This window comes from Lucilia sericata, unplaced genomic scaffold (genome assembly GCF_015586225.1).
Source record: "Lucilia sericata isolate MDLA Ls3-8-SP2 unplaced genomic scaffold, ASM1558622v1 Contig000454F_arrow, whole genome shotgun sequence".
Lineage (NCBI taxonomy): Eukaryota > Metazoa > Arthropoda > Insecta > Diptera > Calliphoridae > Lucilia > Lucilia sericata.
Window position 1 is genome coordinate 67,501 of NW_023994469.1, and position 22,559 is coordinate 90,059.

The 22,559-nt window shown below is 30.4% G+C and overlaps 1 protein-coding gene across 1 annotated transcript in view; it reads left to right on the plus strand.

The window, feature by feature from the left end:
- LOC119605030 overlaps positions 1 to 22,559 on the plus strand; it is a 252,283-nt gene that overhangs the window by 40,955 nt on the left and 188,769 nt on the right. The window contains exon 2 of the mRNA XM_037957970.1: positions 365 to 817. Coding sequence (XP_037813898.1) covers positions 715 to 817 — 103 coding nt within the window. The 5' untranslated portion in view covers positions 365 to 714. The remainder of the gene's footprint in view (positions 1 to 364; positions 818 to 22,559) is intronic.

Here is a 22,559-nt window from a genome sequence, read left to right on the forward strand (position 1 = left end):
ACATTTCACAATAATTTCGTTTTTTTTCTTTTACTGGAATCTGCGCTTCTTTAACTTAGGGGCATTTGAAATGATTTTTATGATATTGTTGCTGCTGCTGCTGATAGAGAACGAGTATAGCATAAAAAATGCCTTATAACGATACAAATATATAAATCACATAAATTCTTTTTGTGTTTGTTTTTTATTTAACAATTCCATAAATCATATTTTTACAGTTTTACGTGGTTGTTTTTATTTTGATTTGTTTTTTTTTTTTTCTCTCTAAAGCTTTTAAAAATTACAAAAAAAAAAACAATAACAATAAAAGAAAGTAAAATTAATCTGTTTTTCCACACGTTCTTTCTTTTTACTTTCTTTACAGGCAGACCTGAGACAAGCAACTGCAAACCCACCCACAATCATATCCTTGGAACGTGCTTTCTAAAACACCCAAGTGTTGGCAAAAATGTCGCGGTTTTTTGCATTATGAAATTTTCCCTTTAAATGTTAGATTTCAGTATAATTTAAATGAAATCTTAAATTATTTTAAGTTCTAAGGAAGAAAACACCGTAATATTTTTTTTGTTATTTTTTAATTTTTTCTTATTATTTTTTTGTTAACCCAAAAAAAGGCAAAATAATAATATAAAGTCAAATTTATGTTTCTAACATAATTTCACGAAAATTCTAATTAAAATTATACAAATTTAAAAAAAAAGATAAATTTTAATAATGTATTACCACACCTGGTATTATGTGACAATTGGACTGTTTATAAATGGTTTTGGTTTTAAGGGACTACAAGCTGAACAGCATCCAGCCACAGCAGATGAAGGTAAGTTTAGTTATATTTTTTTTAATTAATTCTTTTCATTATTTAATCAAATTGCCATTTAACGTCTATTGACATTTAAATATTTAAGTGCTGAGATAAATAGCAATTAAAAATCGTCAATATTTTTCTGCTTATTTGCGTTAGTATACACTCAAATTAATCCCTTTGTAAATATTAATACTTAGAGTTTTTTTTTTTGCTATTTCAACAGCAACTGCTATTAAATCCCTGCTCAATCATTTTCAATTAAATGTATTTAAAAACATGAACTCAATTCAACCACTTCAATAGCAAACAAACAAAAAAAACATGACAGAAAACGAACAATGCTCATCATTTATTGTGGTTGGCTAAGCTGCTGGGGATAGATATGAGGAACGAAATGGGCAATTGAGTATTGCAAATGAAATACAACTGGCCTATGGAAAAGATTTGCCTTCGGTCAGACTATAGACTAGTCCATGGACCAGAGTATCTAAAAGTCTATGGAATAGAGTATAGACTGATCTATGGACCAAAGTATAGATTGGTCTATGGATTACAGTATAGACTGGTCTATGGGCCAGAGTATAGTCGGGCCAACAGATTATAGAGAGGACTATTGTCATGACTATAGACATATCTATAATCAAGGCTATAGACTGATGCTTATTCAAGACCATATACTGATCTATAGGCAAGACTATAGACTGATCTATAATCAAGACTAGAGACAAGTCTATAGTCATGACTAGAGACAAGTCTGTAGTCAAGACTGTAGACAGTTCTATAGTCAAAACAATAGACAGGTTTATAGTCAAGACCATAGACAGGTCTATAGTTCAGACTATAGATAGGTCTATAGTTCAGACTATAGACAGGTCTATAGTTCAGACTATAGACAGGTCTATAGTTCAGACTATAGACAGGTCTATAGTTCAGACTATAGACAGGTCTACAGTTAATACTATAGACAAGTCTATAGTTAAGACTATAGACAAGTCTATAGTTAAGACTATAGACAAGTCTATAGTTAAGACTATAGACAAGTCCATAGTTAAGACTATAGACAAGTCTATAGTTAAGACGATAGACAGGTCAATAGTTAAGACTACAGACAGGTCTATAGTTAAGACTATAGACAGGTGTATAGTTAAAACTATAAGACTATATAGAGGTCTATAGTTAAGACAATAGACAGGTCTATAGTTAAGACTATAGACAGGTCTATAGTTAACACTATAGACAGGTCTATAGTTAAGACTATAGACAACTCTATAGTTAAGACTATAGACATCTCTATAGTTAAGATGATAGACAAGTCTATAGTTAAGACGATAGTCAGGTCTGTAATTAAGACTATAGACAGGTCTATAGTTAAGACTACAGAGAGGTCTATAGTTAAGACTGTAGACAGGTTTATAGTTAAGACTACAAACAGGCCTATAGTCAAGATTATAGACAGGCCATAGTCAAGACTATGTTCGTATAACCTATAGTTCAGATTATAAGCTGGCTTATAGTCCAATCTTAGATTGGTCTATAGTGTAGACAAGCTAATAGTCCAGGGTATAGACTCACCTTTATTCCCGATTATAGTTTAGACTATAAACAGATTTATAGTTCACAATATCGACTATAGTCCTGACTGTAGTTTAAATACTGGACTATAGATCATTACTTGCCTGTTATCTAGACAGTATACAGACCTATAGCCTTGGGCTTATAGCTCAGACTTTGCTATATTCAAAAATAAGTACATTTTTCATAAGGTACCTTCTTGTGACGTTATATATTGATTAATTTCTTAAAGATTATTATAACAACGTTAATGCCAAAGATCACTTCAATACCCCCTATGAACTTAAAGAAAGTAAAAAGTACCAAGTACTACTTGACTTCAGGGAGTATATTGAACTTTTTATTTTGCGAAATTTTAAATTTATTGTCTTCAACCATAAATAAATAAACTAAAACTTTTTAATACACTAAAGTCCTCGTTTTCTTTAATTCCATTTTCATGAATCTGTGAAATTGTATTACAGCAAATGCTTTCGATATAATAAAACAACAATTCAATATATTATTGTAATGGTCTTTAATACTTGTTACAAATGACAAAAACAACAATTTAAAGGGACAAAATAAAAGCAACAACTTTGGGAAGAATACATTCACTCGTTTTAGCAAATAGCCCTGCAGTTTGGGGTGATAGTCTCATATTTTAAGTTCTAAACAGCTGATTACACTTTTCATTACATAGTGACACTTGAGTGCCAATAGACTCCCTTACAGATTACCTGAAATGTAGTAAATAACCAGTTGAATATTCTCTGCATTACATGGAATGTTTGTGTAAAAAGCGTATCAAAAACTTAGAAAAAGGGAATTTGCAATCTGCTGGGTAGAGTTGAAATAAAATCACAATTTAATAAATAACCAAAAACCATTCAAGTGTTACTCATACATACTCACACACGTTTTCGAATAGATACTTCACAACACATGGATACAATAAAAATTTTGATGTAAAATCAATGCGAACGGCTCTCTCTCTAAATGACAAACTAAATGTTTAAATGAACAATTGAATGAGCGAATGAATGAATGAATGAATCAAATACACATGATGATCATTCATGAAGTATATTTTAAAGTGGTTGAGAATTTCTAAAATGAAATACTTTTAAACACACATACACACACACACTAGTACTTGTAACAAAATAATTGAAAATAATCGATTTTTAATCTGATTTAAAACACTTAATACTAAAGTCATGTTATTTATTGTAAAATACTCCCTGTTTTCATTATTTTAACTTTAACAAATGATATACAAGAGAAAATGACAAAGAAGAGTGTAACTAAAAAGGAATCATTGAATACAAATGACAACTGTCAATAATTTTTTTCACTGCAAGAGAAATAAAAAAATATTACATGTATCTTAAAGATATACTATGTATGAAAAATGCCACCCTTCAATAGCAAAGAAAATGTATATGATGTGTTGTTGTTTATTGGAAAAATATTAAATGTAAATGGCTTAGGTACCCATTAGGAAAAAGTACTTTTTTCCAAACTTCTTTTAAACTTTGGTGAAAAATTATATATGGTCTGGACTACAGACAAATCTATAATCCTGACTATAGAACAGTCTATAGTCTGGATTATAGAACAGTCTAAAGTCTGGATTATAGAACAGTCTATAGTCTGGACTATAGAACAGTCTATAGTCTGAACTATAGAACAGTCTATAGTCTGGACTATAGAACAGTATATAGTATGGACTATAGAACAGTCTGTAGTCTTGACTATAGAAAAGTCTATAGTCTGGACTATAGAACAGTCTGTAGTCTTGACTATAAAACATTCTATAGTCAGGACTAAATCATAGGCAATAGTCTATAGAACAGTCAATAGTCTGGATTATAGAACAGTTTATTGTCTGGACTATATAACAGTCTATAGTGCAGTCCATAGCCTGGACTATAGTCTGAACTATAGAACAGTCTATAGTCTGGATTATAGAACAGTTTATTATCTGGACTATATAACATTCTATAGTCTGTACTATTGAACATTCTATAGAATGGACTATAGAACTGTTTATAAACTGGACTATAGAATTGTTTATAGTCTGGACTATAGAACAGTCTATAGGCTGGACTATATACTAGTCTATAGTCTGGACTATGGAACAGTCTATATTCTGGACTATAGAACAGTCTATATTCTGGACTATAGAACAGTTTATAGTCTGGTCTATAGAACAGCCTTTAGTCTGGACTATAGAACAGTCTGTAGTCCGGACTATAGAACAGTCTTTTGTCTGGACTATAGAAAAGTCTGTAGTCAGGATTATAGCACAGTGTGTAGTCTGGATTATAGATCAGTCTATAGTCTGGACTGTAGAACAGTCTATAGTCTGGACTATAGAATGGTCTATAGTCTGGAATATAGAACAGTCTATAGTCTGGACTATAGAACAGTCTATAGTCTGGACTATAGAACAATCTATGGTCTGGACTATAGAACAGTCTATAGTCTATGGATTATAGAACGGTCTATAGTCTGGACTATAGAACAGTCTATAGTCTAGTCCATAGAACAGTCTATAGTCTGGACTATAGAACAGTCTATAGTCTGGACTATAGAACAGTCTATAGTCTGGACTATAGAACAGTCTATAGTCTGGACTATAGAACGGTCTATAGTCTGGACTATAGAACAGTCTATAGTCTGGACTATAGAACGCTCTATAGTCTGGACTATAGAACGGTCTATAGTCTGGACTATAGAACGGTCTATAGTCTGGACTATAGAACGGTCTATAGTCTGGACTATAGAACGGTCTATAGTCTGGACTATAGAACGGTCTATAGTCTGGACTATAGAACGGTCTATAGTCTGGACTATAGAACGGCCTATAGTCTGGACTATAGAACAGTCTATAGTCTGGACTATAGAACGGTCTATAGTCTGGACTATAGAACGGTCTATAGTCTGGACTATAGAACAGTCTATAGTCTGGACTATAGAACAGTCTATGGTCTGGACTGTAGAATAGTCTATAGTCTGGACTATAGAACAGTCTGTAATCTTGACTATAGAACAGTCTATAGTCTGGACTATAGAACAGTCTATAGTCTGGACTATAGAACAGTCTATAGTCTGGACTATAGATCAGTCTATAATCGGAACTATAGAACAGTTTATAGTCTGGACTATAGATCAGTCTATAGTCTAGTCCATAGAACAGTCTATAGTCTGTACTATGGTTCTGTCTATAGTCTGGACTATAGAACAGTCTATAGTCTGGACTATAGAACAGTCTATAGTCTGGACTATAGAACAGTCTATAGTCTGGACTGTAGAACAGTCTATAGTCTGGACTATAGAACAGTCTATAGACTGGACTATAGAACATTCTGTAGTCTGGACTATAGAACAGTCTATAGTCTGGACTATAGAACGGTCTATAGTCTGCACTAAAGACTGGACCTATAGTCGAGACTATAGACCTTCCTGTAGTCTGGACCATTGCCCAGTCAGTTGTCTGAACTATAGATCAGTCGATAGTCTGGACTGTATACCAGTCTGGGAACTTAATCTTCCTTTTTCGAATGTTGTTGTATTATGGACTTGTTTAGTTCTTTTCTACTGGGTCCATTCTTCACGTTTGAATATAAAACACATGACTTTACTTTAGAGGATGCTAAAATGTGACACTGGCAGTCATGTGTGTTACATAAAAGCGACATAATGACATTATGATTAACAACCAACCACTAAACAAATTCAAACACCCAGAAAGTAACGAGAGATATAGACAGACATACACTAGGGGAAATAAAAATATTTTATAACAAAAGAAAAAAAATACATTACCAATAACTGACATTAAATATAATTTTTTAATACTTTAAATAACAAAAAAAGGTTTTCGATTTAAATTTAAGGCCACACAAAAGTTGAAGAAGTAATACAAACAAATGCACAAAAATTACGCCTCATAAAAAGTGAATTTTTTTTCAAAACTCGGTGCGAAACCATTTTTATTAAAATCAAATTACATATTGAATAATTTTAGTTTTTTATGGTCGTTATATGTTGACAGAGTGAAAGAGTACGACGAGTATAACAAATGTAAATTGACATTAACATATGGGATGAACCATTTTAACGGCTGTTATGTTTAAGCTTTAAAAGTAATAAGTTTTGGCCGTATTACTAGGCCTAGGTGTAATAATATTAACAGCGTTAGTACACGAGTCATTTCAGGTCCATTTATTTATTTTGTTTGATGAAGTGAAGCTGAACGATTTCATACTCTTACTCGTAACCAAATACATTAAGTGCCATTGAAATAATTTTGTTTTCAATATTCTACTACATTATACATATTTTTTCAATACACTAGCAATTCTACTACTACCACTACTACAACTTCTACTTTTGTTGAGGTTTTTCCCCATTATTCTCGGTTGTCGGCTGCTATACTCTATAGAAAATAAAAACATTTGTTACGATTTCTATTTGAATTGTTTGTTATTTTGTTCCGTTTAACAGCTGTGCAATATCCGAATTTCCGTAAAATTTAAAAAAGGGAGTTACCATAATACTACTACCTTTTTTTCAATTTTCTTCTTTTACCCCTCACTTTAACTTTGTAAAAATACTCTCTATATATTATTGAAATTTTTCATTTGTTATAATTTGAGGTTTTTCATTCATTGCTTTCAATTCATTGACGATTGAATTGCTATTGTTGTTGCTGCTGCTGCTGCTGTTGTTGTTTATTGTTACGCCAAAGTGTTAATGGTTCTATTTATTTTTCATCATTGAAGGTTGACTGTTCTATTTATTTAATACTGGCTGTTGTAATTTGTATTATTTTTCTGTTTTTCTGTATTACCGCGTTATATTAGAGCAGAAAATTTATTGTAATAAATAAAAATTGCGTAAATTTTCAATATGATGTTACAATTATTTATTTAAACTCAATTTCAATTACGAAATTTGTAAATGAAAATAATATTGGTGATAAATAGTAGCGCCAACAATATATTTGTATATTTGAAAGAATATGTTTAAATTTGTTGTGGCAATTGTTAAAATAAATACAGATATTTGTAATGTATGTTTAAGTAATTAATACAAATTTTTGTAAAGAAGCTGTATTATGTCAAGTTAAGATCTGATGACAAAAACGTTGATCGTTAATAATCTTTAAGCAATATTATCGGTTGTTCTCATCTTTACATAATTTCAATTCATTCGCACTTCCGGTTGTCGATTATTCACTAAAACTGAACTGCAACTGAACTACAACTGAAATACAACTAAACTACAACTAAACTACAACTGAACTACAACTGAAATACAACTGAACTACAACTGAAATACACTGAACTAAAACTGAACTAGAACTGAATTAGAACCGAACTAGAACTGAACTAGAACTGAACTGGATCTGAACTAGAACTGAACTAGAACTGAACTAGAACTGAACTAGAACTGAACTAGAAACTGAACTAGAACTGAACTAGAACTGAACTAGAACTGAACTAGAACTGAACTTGAACTGAACTAGAACTGAACTAGAACTGAACTAGAACTGAACTAGAACTGAACTAGAACTGAACTAGAACTGAACTAGAACTGAACTAGAACTGAACTAGAACTGAAACTAGAACTGAACTAGAACTGAACTAGAACTGAACTAGAACTGAACTAGAACTGAACTAGAACTGAACTAGAACTAGAACTGAACTAGAACTGAACTAGAACTGAACTAGAACTGAACTAGAACTGAACTAGAACTGAACTAGAACTGAACTAGAACTGAACTAGAACTGAACTGAACTAGAACTGAACTAGAACTGAACTAGAACTGAACTAGAACTGAACTAGAACTGAACTAGAACTGAACTAGAACTGAACTAGAACTGAACTAGAACTGAACTAGAACTGAACTAGAACTGAACTAGAACTGAACTAGAACTGAACTAGAACTGAACTAGAACTGAACTAGAACTGAACTAGAACTGAACTAGAACTGAACTAGAACTGAACTAGAACTGAACTAGAACTGAACTAGAACTGAACTAGAACTGAACTAGAACTGAACTAGAACTGAACTAGAACTGAACTAGAACTGAACTAGAACTGAACTAGAACTGAACTAGAACTGAACTAGAACTGAACTAGAACTGAACTAGAACTGAACTAGAACTGAACTAGAACTGAACTAGAACTGAACTAGAACTGAACTAGAACTGAACTAGAACTGAACTAGAACTGAACTAGAACTGAACTAGAACTGAACTAGAACTGAACTAGAACTGAACTAGAACTGAACTAGAACTGAACTAGAACTGAACTAGACTAGAACTGAACTAGAACTGAACTAGAACTAGAACTGAACTAGAACTGAACTAGAACTGAACTTGAACTAGAACTGAACTAGAACTAGAACTAGAACTTGAACTAGAACTGAACTAGAACTGAACTAGAACTGAACTAGAACTGAACTAGAACTGAACTAGAACTGAACTAGAACTGAACTAGAACTGAACTAGAACTGAACTAGAACTGAACTAGAACTGAACTAGAAACTGAACTAGAACTGAACTAGAACTGAACTAGAACTGAACTAGAACTGAACTAGAATACTAGAACTGAACTAGAACTGAACTAGAACTGAACTAGAACTGAACTAGAACTGAACTAGAACTGAACTAGAACTGAACTAGAACTGAACTAGAACTGAACTAGAACTGAACTAGAACTGAACTAGAACTGAACTAGAACTGAACTAGAACGAACTGAACTGAACTAGAACTGAACTAGAACTGAACTAGAACTGAACTAGAACTGAACTAGAACTGAACTAGAACTGAACTAGAACTGAACTAGAACTGAACTAGAACTGAACTAGAACTGAACTAGAACTGAACTAGAACTGAACTAGAACTGAACTAGAACTGAACTAGAACTGAACTAGAACTGAACTAGAACTGAACTAGAACTGAACTAGAACTGAACTAGAACTGAACTAGAACTGAACTGGATCTATGGTGCTTTTTAAAGATAGAAGGACATGCAAACTCGATGGTTTGTGCACAAATTTGTTTAATATTTTATTCCCAACTAAATTTATTTCTTTATTTTACAATTTTTCCCATTAATGTATTTTCAAAAATTAACCTTTCCCAGAAATTAGCAATTATTTTTGTTACCCCATAATATTTGATTTTCAATTATTATTTGTATTAAATAAATATTATACAAATAAACTGTAAAATTAACTGTATTATATTACTCTGACGGCACAAATAGAAACCATAAATTTTGTATAATTTCATGCAAAATTTGAATTTTATATGGAAACAATTTAAAAAAAATTTTTTTGGGAAAAAAAAAGCTCAACATTTATAATGGCAATAATTGCTATTGCAAAAGTGGCATGTTGTGGCAAATGTTTTTATTTTTATTTCTTTTTTTTTCTGAATAATTTGTATTGTTTGTACGTTTTTATGGTAAAATGATGTGGTACCTACCATTACTACTACTGCTCGTGTGCATATAATTTTTAAACAATATACTTAAAAATATTATAGATATTATAAAAAAATATATTTGAAATGTGTAACATATCAATGGAAAATTTCATGAAATACATAAATGAATGTTTTATGGTGGTAGCTATCAATTAAAGGGACCAGTTACATCATTAGTTCCCAGTAGGTTCTCTATTCTCTAGGGTTTGGTTTACATGTTGAGATGAAGTTTTAAGTTGTAAAATCACCATTTAACTTCAACTATATATTGTGCAGAACCCTGTATTTTGAAAAAATTCTAAAATACCAAAAAAATGTTCCATCAGATATTCGGTATATTAATAAAAATGTTTGCAAATTCCTCGAAAATAACACAGTTGCATTTGAAGTGGTGCTAATGTTTGAAGTCATAAAAAATAATGAAAATAGGTTATGTCTATTAAACATATGTTCGAACATAAATACCTACTTTAATATATGTAAACACAAGTACATACTCATTGTTATATGTATGTACATATGTACGTTATAAGTATATAAATATGTTATAAAAAAATTCTGTTTTATAATATAAAATTTTATGGAAATATTTTCTGTGTTATTTTTTTTAACAATTCAAAATAAGTTTCATGTTAAAATGCCACATAAAAATCGTTACAGAATTTATCGATAATTTAAAATTAATAATTAATGGCGCCATTAAAGTACTCAATGTGAATATTTAATTTAATTTGTTAAACTTTTTTCTCGTATATTTTTGAAATGTTAAACAAATGTTTGAAAAGTCTTATTAAGAAGATTAAAAGTTTTTTTCTTAACTACGTGCTTTTGGAAATATTTAAATAACAGTTTGTGTTTAACAAAATTAAATTAATACTCATTTCCACTAAAAATGTTATAATTTTATTTTCAAAAATTATGTATTTTTATCAATAATAACCAAAAAACTGGAGTTTCACAGGAAAAGAAACACAGCTGCATACCAAAAATTAAAGAAAAATGTCTTTAAAATATTTTAATATTTGAATAATAAATAGAATTTTAATATATTTTTATAAAATTAACCTAATTTTGAACTCCATTATTGTAATAACTTTGTTTACTTTTGGTTGCCCAGGCACGTTTCGGTAACAAGAAAATATTGAAATATTTAAAGCCAAAATATTCTACCTGTCGGAAATTCAAGAAATTTGGGTCTTTTAAAATACACAAAACTTGTCAGTCGATATTTAATAATTCTTTAAAAAACAACAGCCAAATATTGCTCTAAGACCAGAACATTCATGAGATTTTTGCATCATCACAGCATGATCATACAAGACCAAACATTAACGACAAATGAAACCAAATAAATAGAAGTTGTATAATGTATCCAAGTAGTCACTACTTCGTATCAATATCATTTCTTGACGACTGTTGATATATACTCAATAAGAAAAGTACTCATAAGTATTTATATTCAAGACGGACGGACAGACAGACAAACGGACAGACAGACATACATGAGATTTTCGCTTCATCACAGACGATCATACAAAACCAAACATTAACGACAAATAGTTGATTTCCTATAACCAAATAGAAGTTTACATTTGTATAATGTATCCAAGTTGTCATTATTTCGCATCAACATTATTTCTTGATGACTGATGATGATGACTCAATAAGAAAACAACTCATAAGTATTAATATTCAAGACGGACAGTCGGATAGACAGACGGACAGACAGACAGACAGACGGACAAAAGGACGGATGGACAGAAGGACGGACGGACAGAAGAACGGACATAGCTAAATCGATACAGAAAATGATTCTAAACCGATTGGTATACTTTAAAGTGGGTATAAAACCAATATCATTGTGCGTTACAAACATCAGCACAAACCCAATATAACATCCCACTAAAGTGGTGTAGGGTTTAAAAATGAGTGCATAATTGGGGACTATAAAGATCCCTCTAGTAGGTATTAAAGATGTGATATGTTTTCTCTCGAACAGGGTCATCTATTACGATAGAATCTTGATTGCTAAGACCTCGTCTGGTCTAAAATTGCACGATAAGATCTTTGTCAATTTTCACTGAAAACTTTGTGACTATCAGGATCATTCCGCAAAAAAGTATTAGCTTCAGGATGAAAAAATGTTTGCTGGGCTGGGAACTCTCCTTTTCTCACTCTCCTTTTCTACGCGTTTTACCAAAAATAACATATATGCATACATTGCTTCGAATTTTCATCTCTTTGTCGTATACGTCTAAGTCACTACTGAACGACAGTTGGAAGATTATACACATTTAGGAAAACATGTGCATATCTTCAAAAACTTGCTTCCACACATCTTATAGAGAATACTTTAACGAGAATCTGTTCTTCCTGATAGAAGATCAGATTAATGAAACTTTGGGAATAAAATGCGCTACCAATTTTAACGTCTTATCGCTTGGGTTACTTCCGCGATAAAAACTGCTTGCTGGGCTAGTAGCGCTCAACTTCACAGAATGATAGTTGGTATAGACTACGCGTTTTACTAAAAGCAACATAAATATATTGCTTCGAATTTTCAGCATCTTGTCGTATACGTCTAAGTCACTACTGCACGACAGTTGGAAGATTATACACATTTAAGAAAACATGGGCATATCTTCAAAAACTTGCTTCTTATAGAGAAAACTTTTACGAAAATCTGTTCTTCCAGACAGAAGATCAGAATGATGAAACTTTGGGAATAAAATGCGCAACCAATTTGAACGTCTTATTGCATGGGTTACTTCCGCGATAAAAATTGCTTGCTGGGCTAGTAGCGCTCAATTTCACAGAATGATAGTTGGTATAGACTACGCGTTTTACTAAAAGCAACATAAATGTATTCTTTCGAATTTTCATCATTTTGTCGTCTACGTCTAAGTCACTACTGCATGACAGTTGGAAGATTAAGAAAACATGGGCATATCTTCAAAAATTTGCTTTTTATAGAGAATCTTTTACGAAAATCTGTTCTTCCAGACAGAAGATCAGAATGATGAAACTTTGGGAATAAAATGCGCAACCAATTTGAACGTCCTATCGCATGGGTGACTTTTTCGATTAAAAAAATGTTTGCTGGGCTGATAACTGGCTAATTTTATCAGAATGATAGTTGATATAGACTATGCGTTTTACTAAAAACAACATACATACATTGCTTCGAATTTTCATCATCTTATCGCGTACGTCTAAGTCACTTCTGGGCGATAGTTGGAAGATTGTTTACATTTAAAAAACTTGTGAGTTTATTCAAAAACTCGCTTCCACACATATTATAAAAGACGTTTATATGAGGATCTTTTTCCCCAAACAGAAGACCAGAATAATGAAATTTCGACAATGAAATGCCCGACAACTGCTAAACATTTGGTGACTTTTTAGACCACTTTAGAATCTAACAGATGTAAGGGTACAGCTGTTTAGTATAGAAATGAAAAAAGTTTTCATTGCCGAAAAATGTTTTTCTTAACTGATTTAACCCTTTGAAAAACACAACCCTTTCTCTTCACAACTAATATGTTAATAACTTCTATTCTAATCTTAATCCCTAAAAGTAAACCAAATTTATATGATGTAACAAATAGTTTCTCTAAAGTAAAACACATTTGTTTATTAAATCATTAATTTTTTTCTTAAATTTTAAAACAAAACAACTCCTGCTACCTCTGCTCACCCTCCAATAAAGCATTTTGTTTAATCTATTTTGACACTTTTGGGCCACATATAAAGATAAACAAGTATTTAATCTGAACATTTTACTGCTGCTATTCTATTAACAAACTACTTTGCTAGCGAAATTAATTTCCAGTCATTTTATTCCTAAGATAAATCACAACGTAATTTTCGTTTTAATTTCTAATAGTGTTTCTTCCATTTAAATGACACAAGATTGATTTCCGGCAGTGAATTTGTCTTCTAATGCAAGTAATTAATTATATTGGCCAGCTATAGCTTACCAGGAAAGTAGAATTGTTGTTGTTTGTGCTAAAGATTAACAATTAATTACGACAGCTGATGATCTAAATGTTGACAAAAAGAGGAGAAAGAGGGTGTGCAAACAGTAAGCAATAGAGTTTTTGTTGGAAGATTTCATTGTTGTTCTGTTAGTTTTGCTTTGGTTTTTTTTTAGATTTTTTTCAGGTTATTAATGAATGATATTCCAAATAAACATGTCATGTTTTATTTTCCATTTTTTTGTTATTGTTAAACAAAATATTGTTTATTTAAGATTGACACACGACAACATGAAAATAACATCAGCTACAAGTTACAAAAAAAGAGAAAAGTTTTGATATTTAAATACCTTAAGATAAATTAGTTGCAACACAAGTACATGTTTTAAAGCAGTGATGGGCTCTAAAGCAAACATCACTTACACATATACACACACAAAGCAGATAATAAACCTCATAAAGAATTTTGTTTTCAAACATAAATTTGATTTTTAACCAAAAAATTATTTTTAATAGTTTTTGCTGTTTATTTTGTTTAAACATTTTAAATATGATTCTAATCCCTTCAAGAGCTGTAAGAAAAACTACATATGCATATGTTGTTTGTTAATAAAAAAAACAAAAACATGATATATGTATATATATTTTTTAATATTTCCAATAAATTTCTATTTTTTCATAAAATATGACATTTATTATCTGTAGGTGTAAATATAAATTATATTTTATGTTTTTATGTACATATTTAGTTTATGAGGCCATTATCTAGTGACAGTTTTCCTAACAAAAAAAAAATAAATAAAATAAAATATAAAATAATTGTGTGAAAAAAAGAAAATTTATTTGTCACAAAAAAGTTGTCACATTATTGGGAAATATTGCTATAGAATAGTCTCACAAGGGGGTAATTTTCTAAAATTTGTTTTTAATGAACTAGTCCTGTGGTTAGTGAAAAAGGGACTATGTTCACGAAATGTGGTTATTACGAAAAATTTTCTCCCCCTTAATTATCAGAAAGGGCTAAGTCTCCATTATATAAACTTTAGCAAATCAGTCATAATCTATTAAATATCGCTGGTGTGTCAAAATGTCCAGCGACATAATGTCATGGATGTTGTAACACATTAAATTAAGTCGTTGGACGTTATAACAATTTCAAAAGTGTCACAATGTCTATGAGCAAAATGAGATAGAGGCCATGGATTTCAAAGATGTTTAATTTACCGAAGCCTCTATTTGAAATACCCTTGAGATTTAAAGCCCGGCCGAAGGCCTTCTATCCAGGACACTTATGTTAAGGAATCCAAAACGCAACTTAACAAAACAAACTTTGGAGCAATTCATTTGGGAATAAGATTATCCCTTTCCTAAGTCCTAAATACAATTCTGTCTTAAAAGTGCCACAATGTCTCTGGACATAATGACACTTTAAAAATTGTAATAACGTCCATGGACATTATTAGACTTTTTGACATCCAGGACGTGGCAGTTAGTTAGTTAGTTAGTTAGTTAGTTAGTTAGTTAGTTAGTTAGTTAGTTAGTTAGTTAGTTAGTTAGTAGTTAGTTAGTTAGTTAGTTAGTAGTTAGTTAGTTAGTTAGTTAGTTAGTTAGTTAGTAGTTAGTTAGTTAGTTAGTTAGTTAGTTAGTTAGTTAGTTAGTTAGTTAGTTAGTTAGTTAGTTAGTTAGTAGTTAGTTAGTTAGTTAGTTAGTAGTTAGTTAGTTAGTTAGTTAGTTAGTTAGTTAGTTAGTTAGTTAGTTAGTTAGTTAGTTAGTTAGTTAGTTAGTTAGTTAGTTTTAGTTAGTTAGTAGTAGTAGTTAGTTAGTTCGTTAGTAGTTAGTTTAGTAGGTAGTTAGTTAGTTAGTTAGTAGTAGTTAGTTAGTTAGTTAGTTAGTTAGTTAGTTAGTAGTAGTAGTTAGTTAGTTAGTAGTTAGTAGTTTTTAGTTAGTAGTAGTTAGTTAGTTAGTAGTTAGTTAGTAGTTAGTTAGTTAGTTAGGTAGTTAGTTTAGTTAGTAGTTAGTTAGTAGTTAGTTAGTTAGTTAGTTAGTTAGTTAGTTAGTTAGTTAGTTAGTTAGTTAGTCGTTAGTTAGTTAGTTAGTTAGTAGTTAGTTAGTAGTAGTAGTTAGTTAGTTAGTTAGTAGTTAGTTAGTTAGTTAGTAGTTAGTTAGTTAGTTAGTAGTTAGTTAGTAGTTAGTTAGTTAGTAGTTAGTTGTAGTTAGTTAGTTAGTTAGTTAGTTAGTTAGTTAGTTAGTAGTTAGTTAGTTAGTTAGTTAGTTAGTTAGTTAGTTAGTTAGTTAGTTAGTTAGTAGTTAGTTAGTTAGTTAGTTAGTAGTTAGTTAGTTAGTTAGTTAGTAGTTGTTAGTTAGTAGTTAGTTAGTTAGTTAGGTTAGTTAGTTAGTTAGTTAGTTAGTTAGTAGTAGTTAGTTAGTTAGTTAGTTCGTTAGTAGTTAGTTAGTTAGTTAGTTAGTTAGTAGTTAGTTAGTTAGTTAGTTAGTTAGTAGTTAGTTAGTTAGTTAGTAGTTAGTTAGTTAGTTAGTTAGTTAGTTAGTAGTTAGTTAGTTAGTTAGTTAGTTAGAGTTAGTTGTAGTTAGTTAGTTAGTTAGTTAGTTGTAGTATAGTAGTTAGTTAGTTAGTAGTTAGTTAGTTAGTTAGTTAGTAGTTAGTTAGTTAGTTAGTTAGTTAGTTAGTTAGTTAGTTAGTTAGTAGTAGTTAGTTAGTTAGTAGTTACTTAGTTAGTTAGTTAGTTATAGTTAGTTAGTTATTTAGTTAGTTAGTTATTTAGTTAGTTAGTACCTCTGGTGAGAAGCCACGACCTCTGACAGTGTGCAGCTATAACCTATTGGCGGTTAAGGACAAGTTGATACCATGTTGTTGCTGGGTAAATATTATCCCTTAGATTTAAGACATTACTTCTAAACTTTAACATTCTTTTAAAGTTTCTTCTCTTTGACCTTTTCATTATGTTTCCACCTTCTTCGATTTTTAAAGTACCCATTATATACAAATATTTATAAAATTACCTTGTAAATAAAAAGTGCTCCCACCGAACAACGTAATTGTGATAAAAACAAAAAACTTCTCTCAAATACCTACATTAAATTCGACCAACAAAATAGCACTTCTTTTAAAGACTTTTGACCTTTATGGTTGATAGAGAAAGAAAAAAGTTATAGATATAAAAAAATATGTATAATCATAAAATATGTTACTTAATGTAGGTACACATGTCTAAAAGTACAAGTTGTAAAATAAAATTTCAACTTTAACTTAATAAAAATGAACTTAAATGCCCACAACAAAAAAGTAAAAATACTACAAGTACTACTCGAAGGACTTTTTGGTGTGTGTGTGGGAGGGAGCTACTTTTTAAATTTAAGAAGTATTTTGTTTATCAGAAGCTAGGAGACAGTCATATAAAGCGGATTGTGCTATACACATGAGAAATTATTGATAAAATACTTCTTCCATGTAAGGCAACCGTACGTAGAAGTCATTAGAAACTATGTTATTCAACAACGGAAAACCTTTACCTCTATTGTCCCTCTACTATTCTATAGCGTTTTCAATATCCATTTATTCCTCGCCCAAATCTTTATACAAATAACAATAATCTTTATATTCAACCTGCTCTCTTTTATACATACATACTGGACTCAATGGTTATGTGTTGTGTACTTTATGTTTAACTTCGAGTTAACCAAATAAAAAAAGCTTTTACAAAGAAATCACACAAGTCAAGGCTGTTTATAGGAAGAATAAAAAAATCAAATAAAATTTACTACACAAATAAAAGAATGCTTGAGAAATTTCCCAAAAAATAAAAAAAAACTGCAAAGGAAAATGCTAATAAATTTGAAAATTCCAAGTGAAAATGTTTAACATGTTGGAAACGAAAGTTGTGTTAAATTTGAAATAGAGTCAATATCTAATGAGCTGAAGCAATGAGAACTTTAATCAAACTTTTTGATCAGCCTCCTCTTTCCTTTATATTTCTTCATATTTCGTCTCAAATCTAGAACCGCTGCAGCGACCATAGGATGGATTAGAGACGACTCACTACCATGTACCAAAATCTGGGAAAAACTATATGAAAATAACAGTTTATTCTGGTTTCATTTCAAATTATTGAAAATTCTTAGCCAAAATGTTTGCTGGGTTGTTGCTTTTCTATATACTTCATGTTAACAAAGACTTTAACTGACCACATAGACATGAATAGAAACCAAAGCTACAATGAAAAAGTGTTTGTAAAAGTAAAAGTATATATTTTTTTAGTTATTTTTTTTTTTTAACATAATTTCAACAATTTTGGTTTTTGTGTAATTCATTTCTAGTTTACTAGTAGTGTTTTGTGTAAGTGCGCTGTTAAAACTTTAGCTTACAAATAAAGTTAGTAAAATATACATAAACAAAAAGGCAAATAAACCAAAACAACAAAAACTAACAAGCAGAAAACAAAGATAATGAATAAACCGGCAGTTCATGGGGAGGGTCCTGAGCCTTTTCACACACACACTACAATTACAAATAGACTAATGATTCCACAAAGATTACCACTAGTGGGTTCAATAACTACAACAACCAGAGGTTTCTACTCTCTTGATTACTTAGGAATACAAGCGTTCTCTCTGCATTAGACACTCAAGTAAAGATGGGCTTACTGTTCACCTTGCAAAGTGTCAAATGTTCTTAAATTATACATTTGTACTCTAATCAATCAGTTAGATATATAGGAAATACTACTCTCTCTGAAAGACTTACTTGACCACCTTTTAAAACTGCTAGGAAATGTCAGGAATACTTGTGTAATTTGTAAAACAAGAACGAAAGCCTGAGTGTTTGTCCTTACACACATGAGTTGAAAACACAAATTGATTTGAGTTGGGTTTTTTCTATATTCGTATGTATAATTTTTGGTTATTCTGCATCCTTCTTGGTTTTCATCTTGTATGTTTTGAAATAAAGTCGACTCGTTGATTTTATTTTATTTATTATGGTGGTTGGTTGTAAGAGGTTGGATTTGAGAGGCAGTAGCAAAAGTTATTTAGACCATCAAATCCTTATTTTATACTATCAGTATATAAAACTGATATGGGAATCGCAAGTTACAGTTACATGGTGAACAAGTATATCTCTGGTATTATAGGATGAAAATATTTAAACCTCGTGAGTAAAGATAAACTTGGCTAATTTTCAATGATGGCAAGAATAATGAGAGAGCTCTTAAAAAAACTTTCCGTAATTTAAGCAAATTCTAACTTCAAATCTAATCCACATAAATCCTTATCAAATATGGTATTAATTCACTGGATTGGATGTAAAATGGTCGGAATCCAAGCAAAAGTAATGAGTTTTATCAATTAGTCAAGCTAAGTGAATATGCACAAGTATGACGCTAGTTATATAGCAGGAAACTGTTAGAACCTCGTCTTGGAGAGAAGAAAGAGAAAGAGAAAGTCGGCTATTAATCGTTAACGAAGTTCGAATGAATATATAGTGATGATAAAAGCATGTAAAGTTCTGGAGTTCTAACTATTGTCCAATCGTGAATCGCTAAAAGAGCAGGAAAACTTTAGAACATAATCTAAGTGTTGGAGAAAGGTAAGAGAATTAATCGCTAACGAAGTCAAAAAGGGCCGAAATGCAAGCAACATTTCTTGAAACCAGGCTTAGGAAAGGTCAAAATAAATTCCGAAATTTTTACTAATACAAATGAGAACAAAGTGTGGAATTCTTAGAATAAGCATTGAGAACTACGAAAACGAAAGGAAAAATGGAAATGGGAGTTTTGAATATCGGCTTAACTAGGATGAGGATGTGAAATTAACTGAATATACGAAAAGGACGAAACTCTCTTACATAGATAGTTAGTAAGTTAGTCAGTTAGTTAGTTAGTTAGTTAGTTTGTTAGTTAGTTAGTTAGTTAGTTAGTTAGTTAGTGTTAGTTAGTTAGTTTAGTTAGTTAGTAGTTAGTTAGTTAGTTAGTTGTTAGTTAGTTAGTAGTTAGTTAGGTAGTTAGTTAGTTAGTTAGTTAGTTAGTTAGTTAGTTAGTTAGTAGTTAGTAGTTAGTTAGTTAGTAGTTAGTTAGTTAGTTAGTTAGTTAGTTAGTTAGTAGTTAGTTAGTTAGTTAGTAGTTAGTTAGTAGTAGTTAGTTAGTTAGTTAGTTAGTTAGTAGTTAGTTAGTTAGTAGTAGTTAGTAGTTAGTTAGTTAGTAGTTAGTTAGTTAGTTAGTTAGTTAGTTAGTTAGTTAGTTAGTTAGTTAGTTAGTTAGTTAGTTAGTTAGTTAGTTAGTTAGTTAGTTAGTTAGTTAGTTAGTTAGTTAGTTAGTTAGTTTAGTTAGTTAGTTTAGTTAGTTCGTTAGTTAGTTAGTTAGTTAGTAGTTAGTTAGTTAGTAGTTAGTTAGTTAGTTATGTTAGTTAGTAGTTAGTTCAGTTAGTTAGTTAGTTAGTTAGTTAGTTATGTTAAGTTAGTTAGTTAGTTAGTTAGTTAGTAGTTAGTTAGTTAGTTAGTAGTTAGTTAGTTAGTTAGTTAGTTAGTTAGTAGTTAGTTAGTTAGTTAGTTAGTAGTTAGTTAGTTAGTAGTTAGTTAGTTAGTTAGTTAGTTAGTTAGTTAGTTAGTTAGTTAGTTAGTTAGTTAGGTAGTTAGTAGTTAGTTAGTTAGTTAGTTAGTTAGTAGTTAGTTAGTTAGTTAGGTAGTTAGTAGTTAGTTAGTAGTTAGTTAGTTAGTAGTAGTTAGTTAGTTAGTTAGTTAGTTAGTTAGTTAGTGTAGTTAGTTAGTTAGTAACAAACCCCCCCCAAAACTTTTTAGTTAGTTAGTTAGTTAGTTAGTAGTAGTTAGTTAGTTAGTTAGTTAGTTAGTTAGTAGTTAGTTAGTTAGTTAGTTAGTTAGTTAGTTAGTTAGTTAGTTAGTTAGTTAGTAGTTAGTTAGTTAGTTAGTAGTTAGTTAGTTAGTAGTTAGTTAGTTAGTTAGTTAGTAGTTAGTTAGTTAGTTAGTTAGTTAGTAGTTAGTAGTTAGTAGTTAGTAGTTAGTTAGTTAGTTAGTTAGTAGTTAGTTAGTTAGTTAGTTAGTTAGTTAGTTAGTTAGTTAGTTAGTTAGTTAGTTAGTAGTTAGTTAGTTAGTTAGTAGTTAGTTAGTAGTAGTTAGTAGTTAGTTAGTAGTTAGTTAGTTAGTTAGTTAGTAGTTAGTAGTTAGTTAGTTAGTTAGTTAGTTAGTTAGTTAGTTAGTTAGTTAGTTAGTAGTAGTTAGTTAGTTAGTAGTTAGTTAGTTAGTTAGTAGTAGTTAGTTAGTTAGTTAGTTAGTAGTTAGTTAGTTAGTTAGTTAGTTAGTTAGTTAGTTAGTTAGTAGTTAGTTAGTTAGTTAGTTAGTTAGTTAGTTAGTTAGTTCTTCTAAAGTCCTTTCAGTTTGTCTGCCTTTATTCCGATAGTTGTTTTGTTTTATTTGATTTAAGGAAATGTTTTTTATGAATCCTTCCTATTAACCTTGTTTTCTTGGGATTTTTTTTCTCCATTCCTTTTATTTGCTTTTTATTTCCATTTCGTTAGTATTTGTTTATTTGATTTCTGTTTTACGAGTACAACATACATTTACCCCAAAAAAAAAAGCAAAGAAAGAAATTTGAACAAATTTTTCGGCTAAAAATCTTCAGAAAAAGAAAATCTGCAAATAAACCCCAAGAAGGGTATTGTGGTTGAGTGACTTCTTAAGTAGTTTTGTTGATTTTTGTTTTTAACATTCAGCTCGTAAAATATTCGAGAAAAAAAAGCAAAAAAGACTAGAATTTCTACTCTTATGCTCGTGTAGCTGATTTGTTGCTTTCTGTTGGTACAATTTGTTTGGTGTTTAGTTTTTCATTTGAATGCTTAATATGTATACAAACACAGGCAACAGCTGTAGTTGTTTGCTTGTGTTTCTGTATATGTGTGTGGGTTTGTTAAAGGAAACGGAAATGCCAGTAGGTTACCAAAACAAACAAAAATGCTGTATAACAACTATTAAAGTTAATTTTTTCTTTGGTACACTCTACTCTACTTGTTAATTTTGTTTATGTCGGTATAAGTGTGTTAAGTTGTATTTGTTGAAATTAGTAATTCGGTTGTCGTTGTTATTGCTTTTGTTGTCAAAAAGAAACTATGTTTAATATGGTGTTGTTGTTGTTATAATCAAGTGTATAAATGAGTGAGTGACATGTTATTGGTTTAACTGTAGGCAAAATGTTGAAAACTTTAATATACTTTTAGGCGTTAAGAAACTTCAAATTAATTGTTAATGAGTTTGAAATTACTTACTTGTGTTATTATTTCTAACAACTTTGTTTTATACATATTTACCAAAGCAAACTTCTGCAGAAACTGAAATTTCCTTAAATTTCTTTAACTATTTTCTGGCCTTAACTCACGTAGTTTTCTACCGGGATCGTGTTTTCATTGCAAATTTTTTCTTTAGACCTATTTTCCAAAAAAAACCTACTGTTTTTTCTTGTTTTTCACATTTTCATTTATTACAATATTTGTATTGTTATGGATATTTTTTTAGCATTTTCTTCTTTTTTTTTTTAAGAATTTTTCTTTATTTAGCAAACATTTTCATTGTTCGACGTGTATGACATTGTTCTTTTTTTCCGTTCTTTGGCAGCTTGTTATTTTTACCAAGTCCTATTTGTTTTACATATTTAAGGATTAAGTTTTAGTTGACACAGCTGTTGTTCTAATTTTTCCACAGTT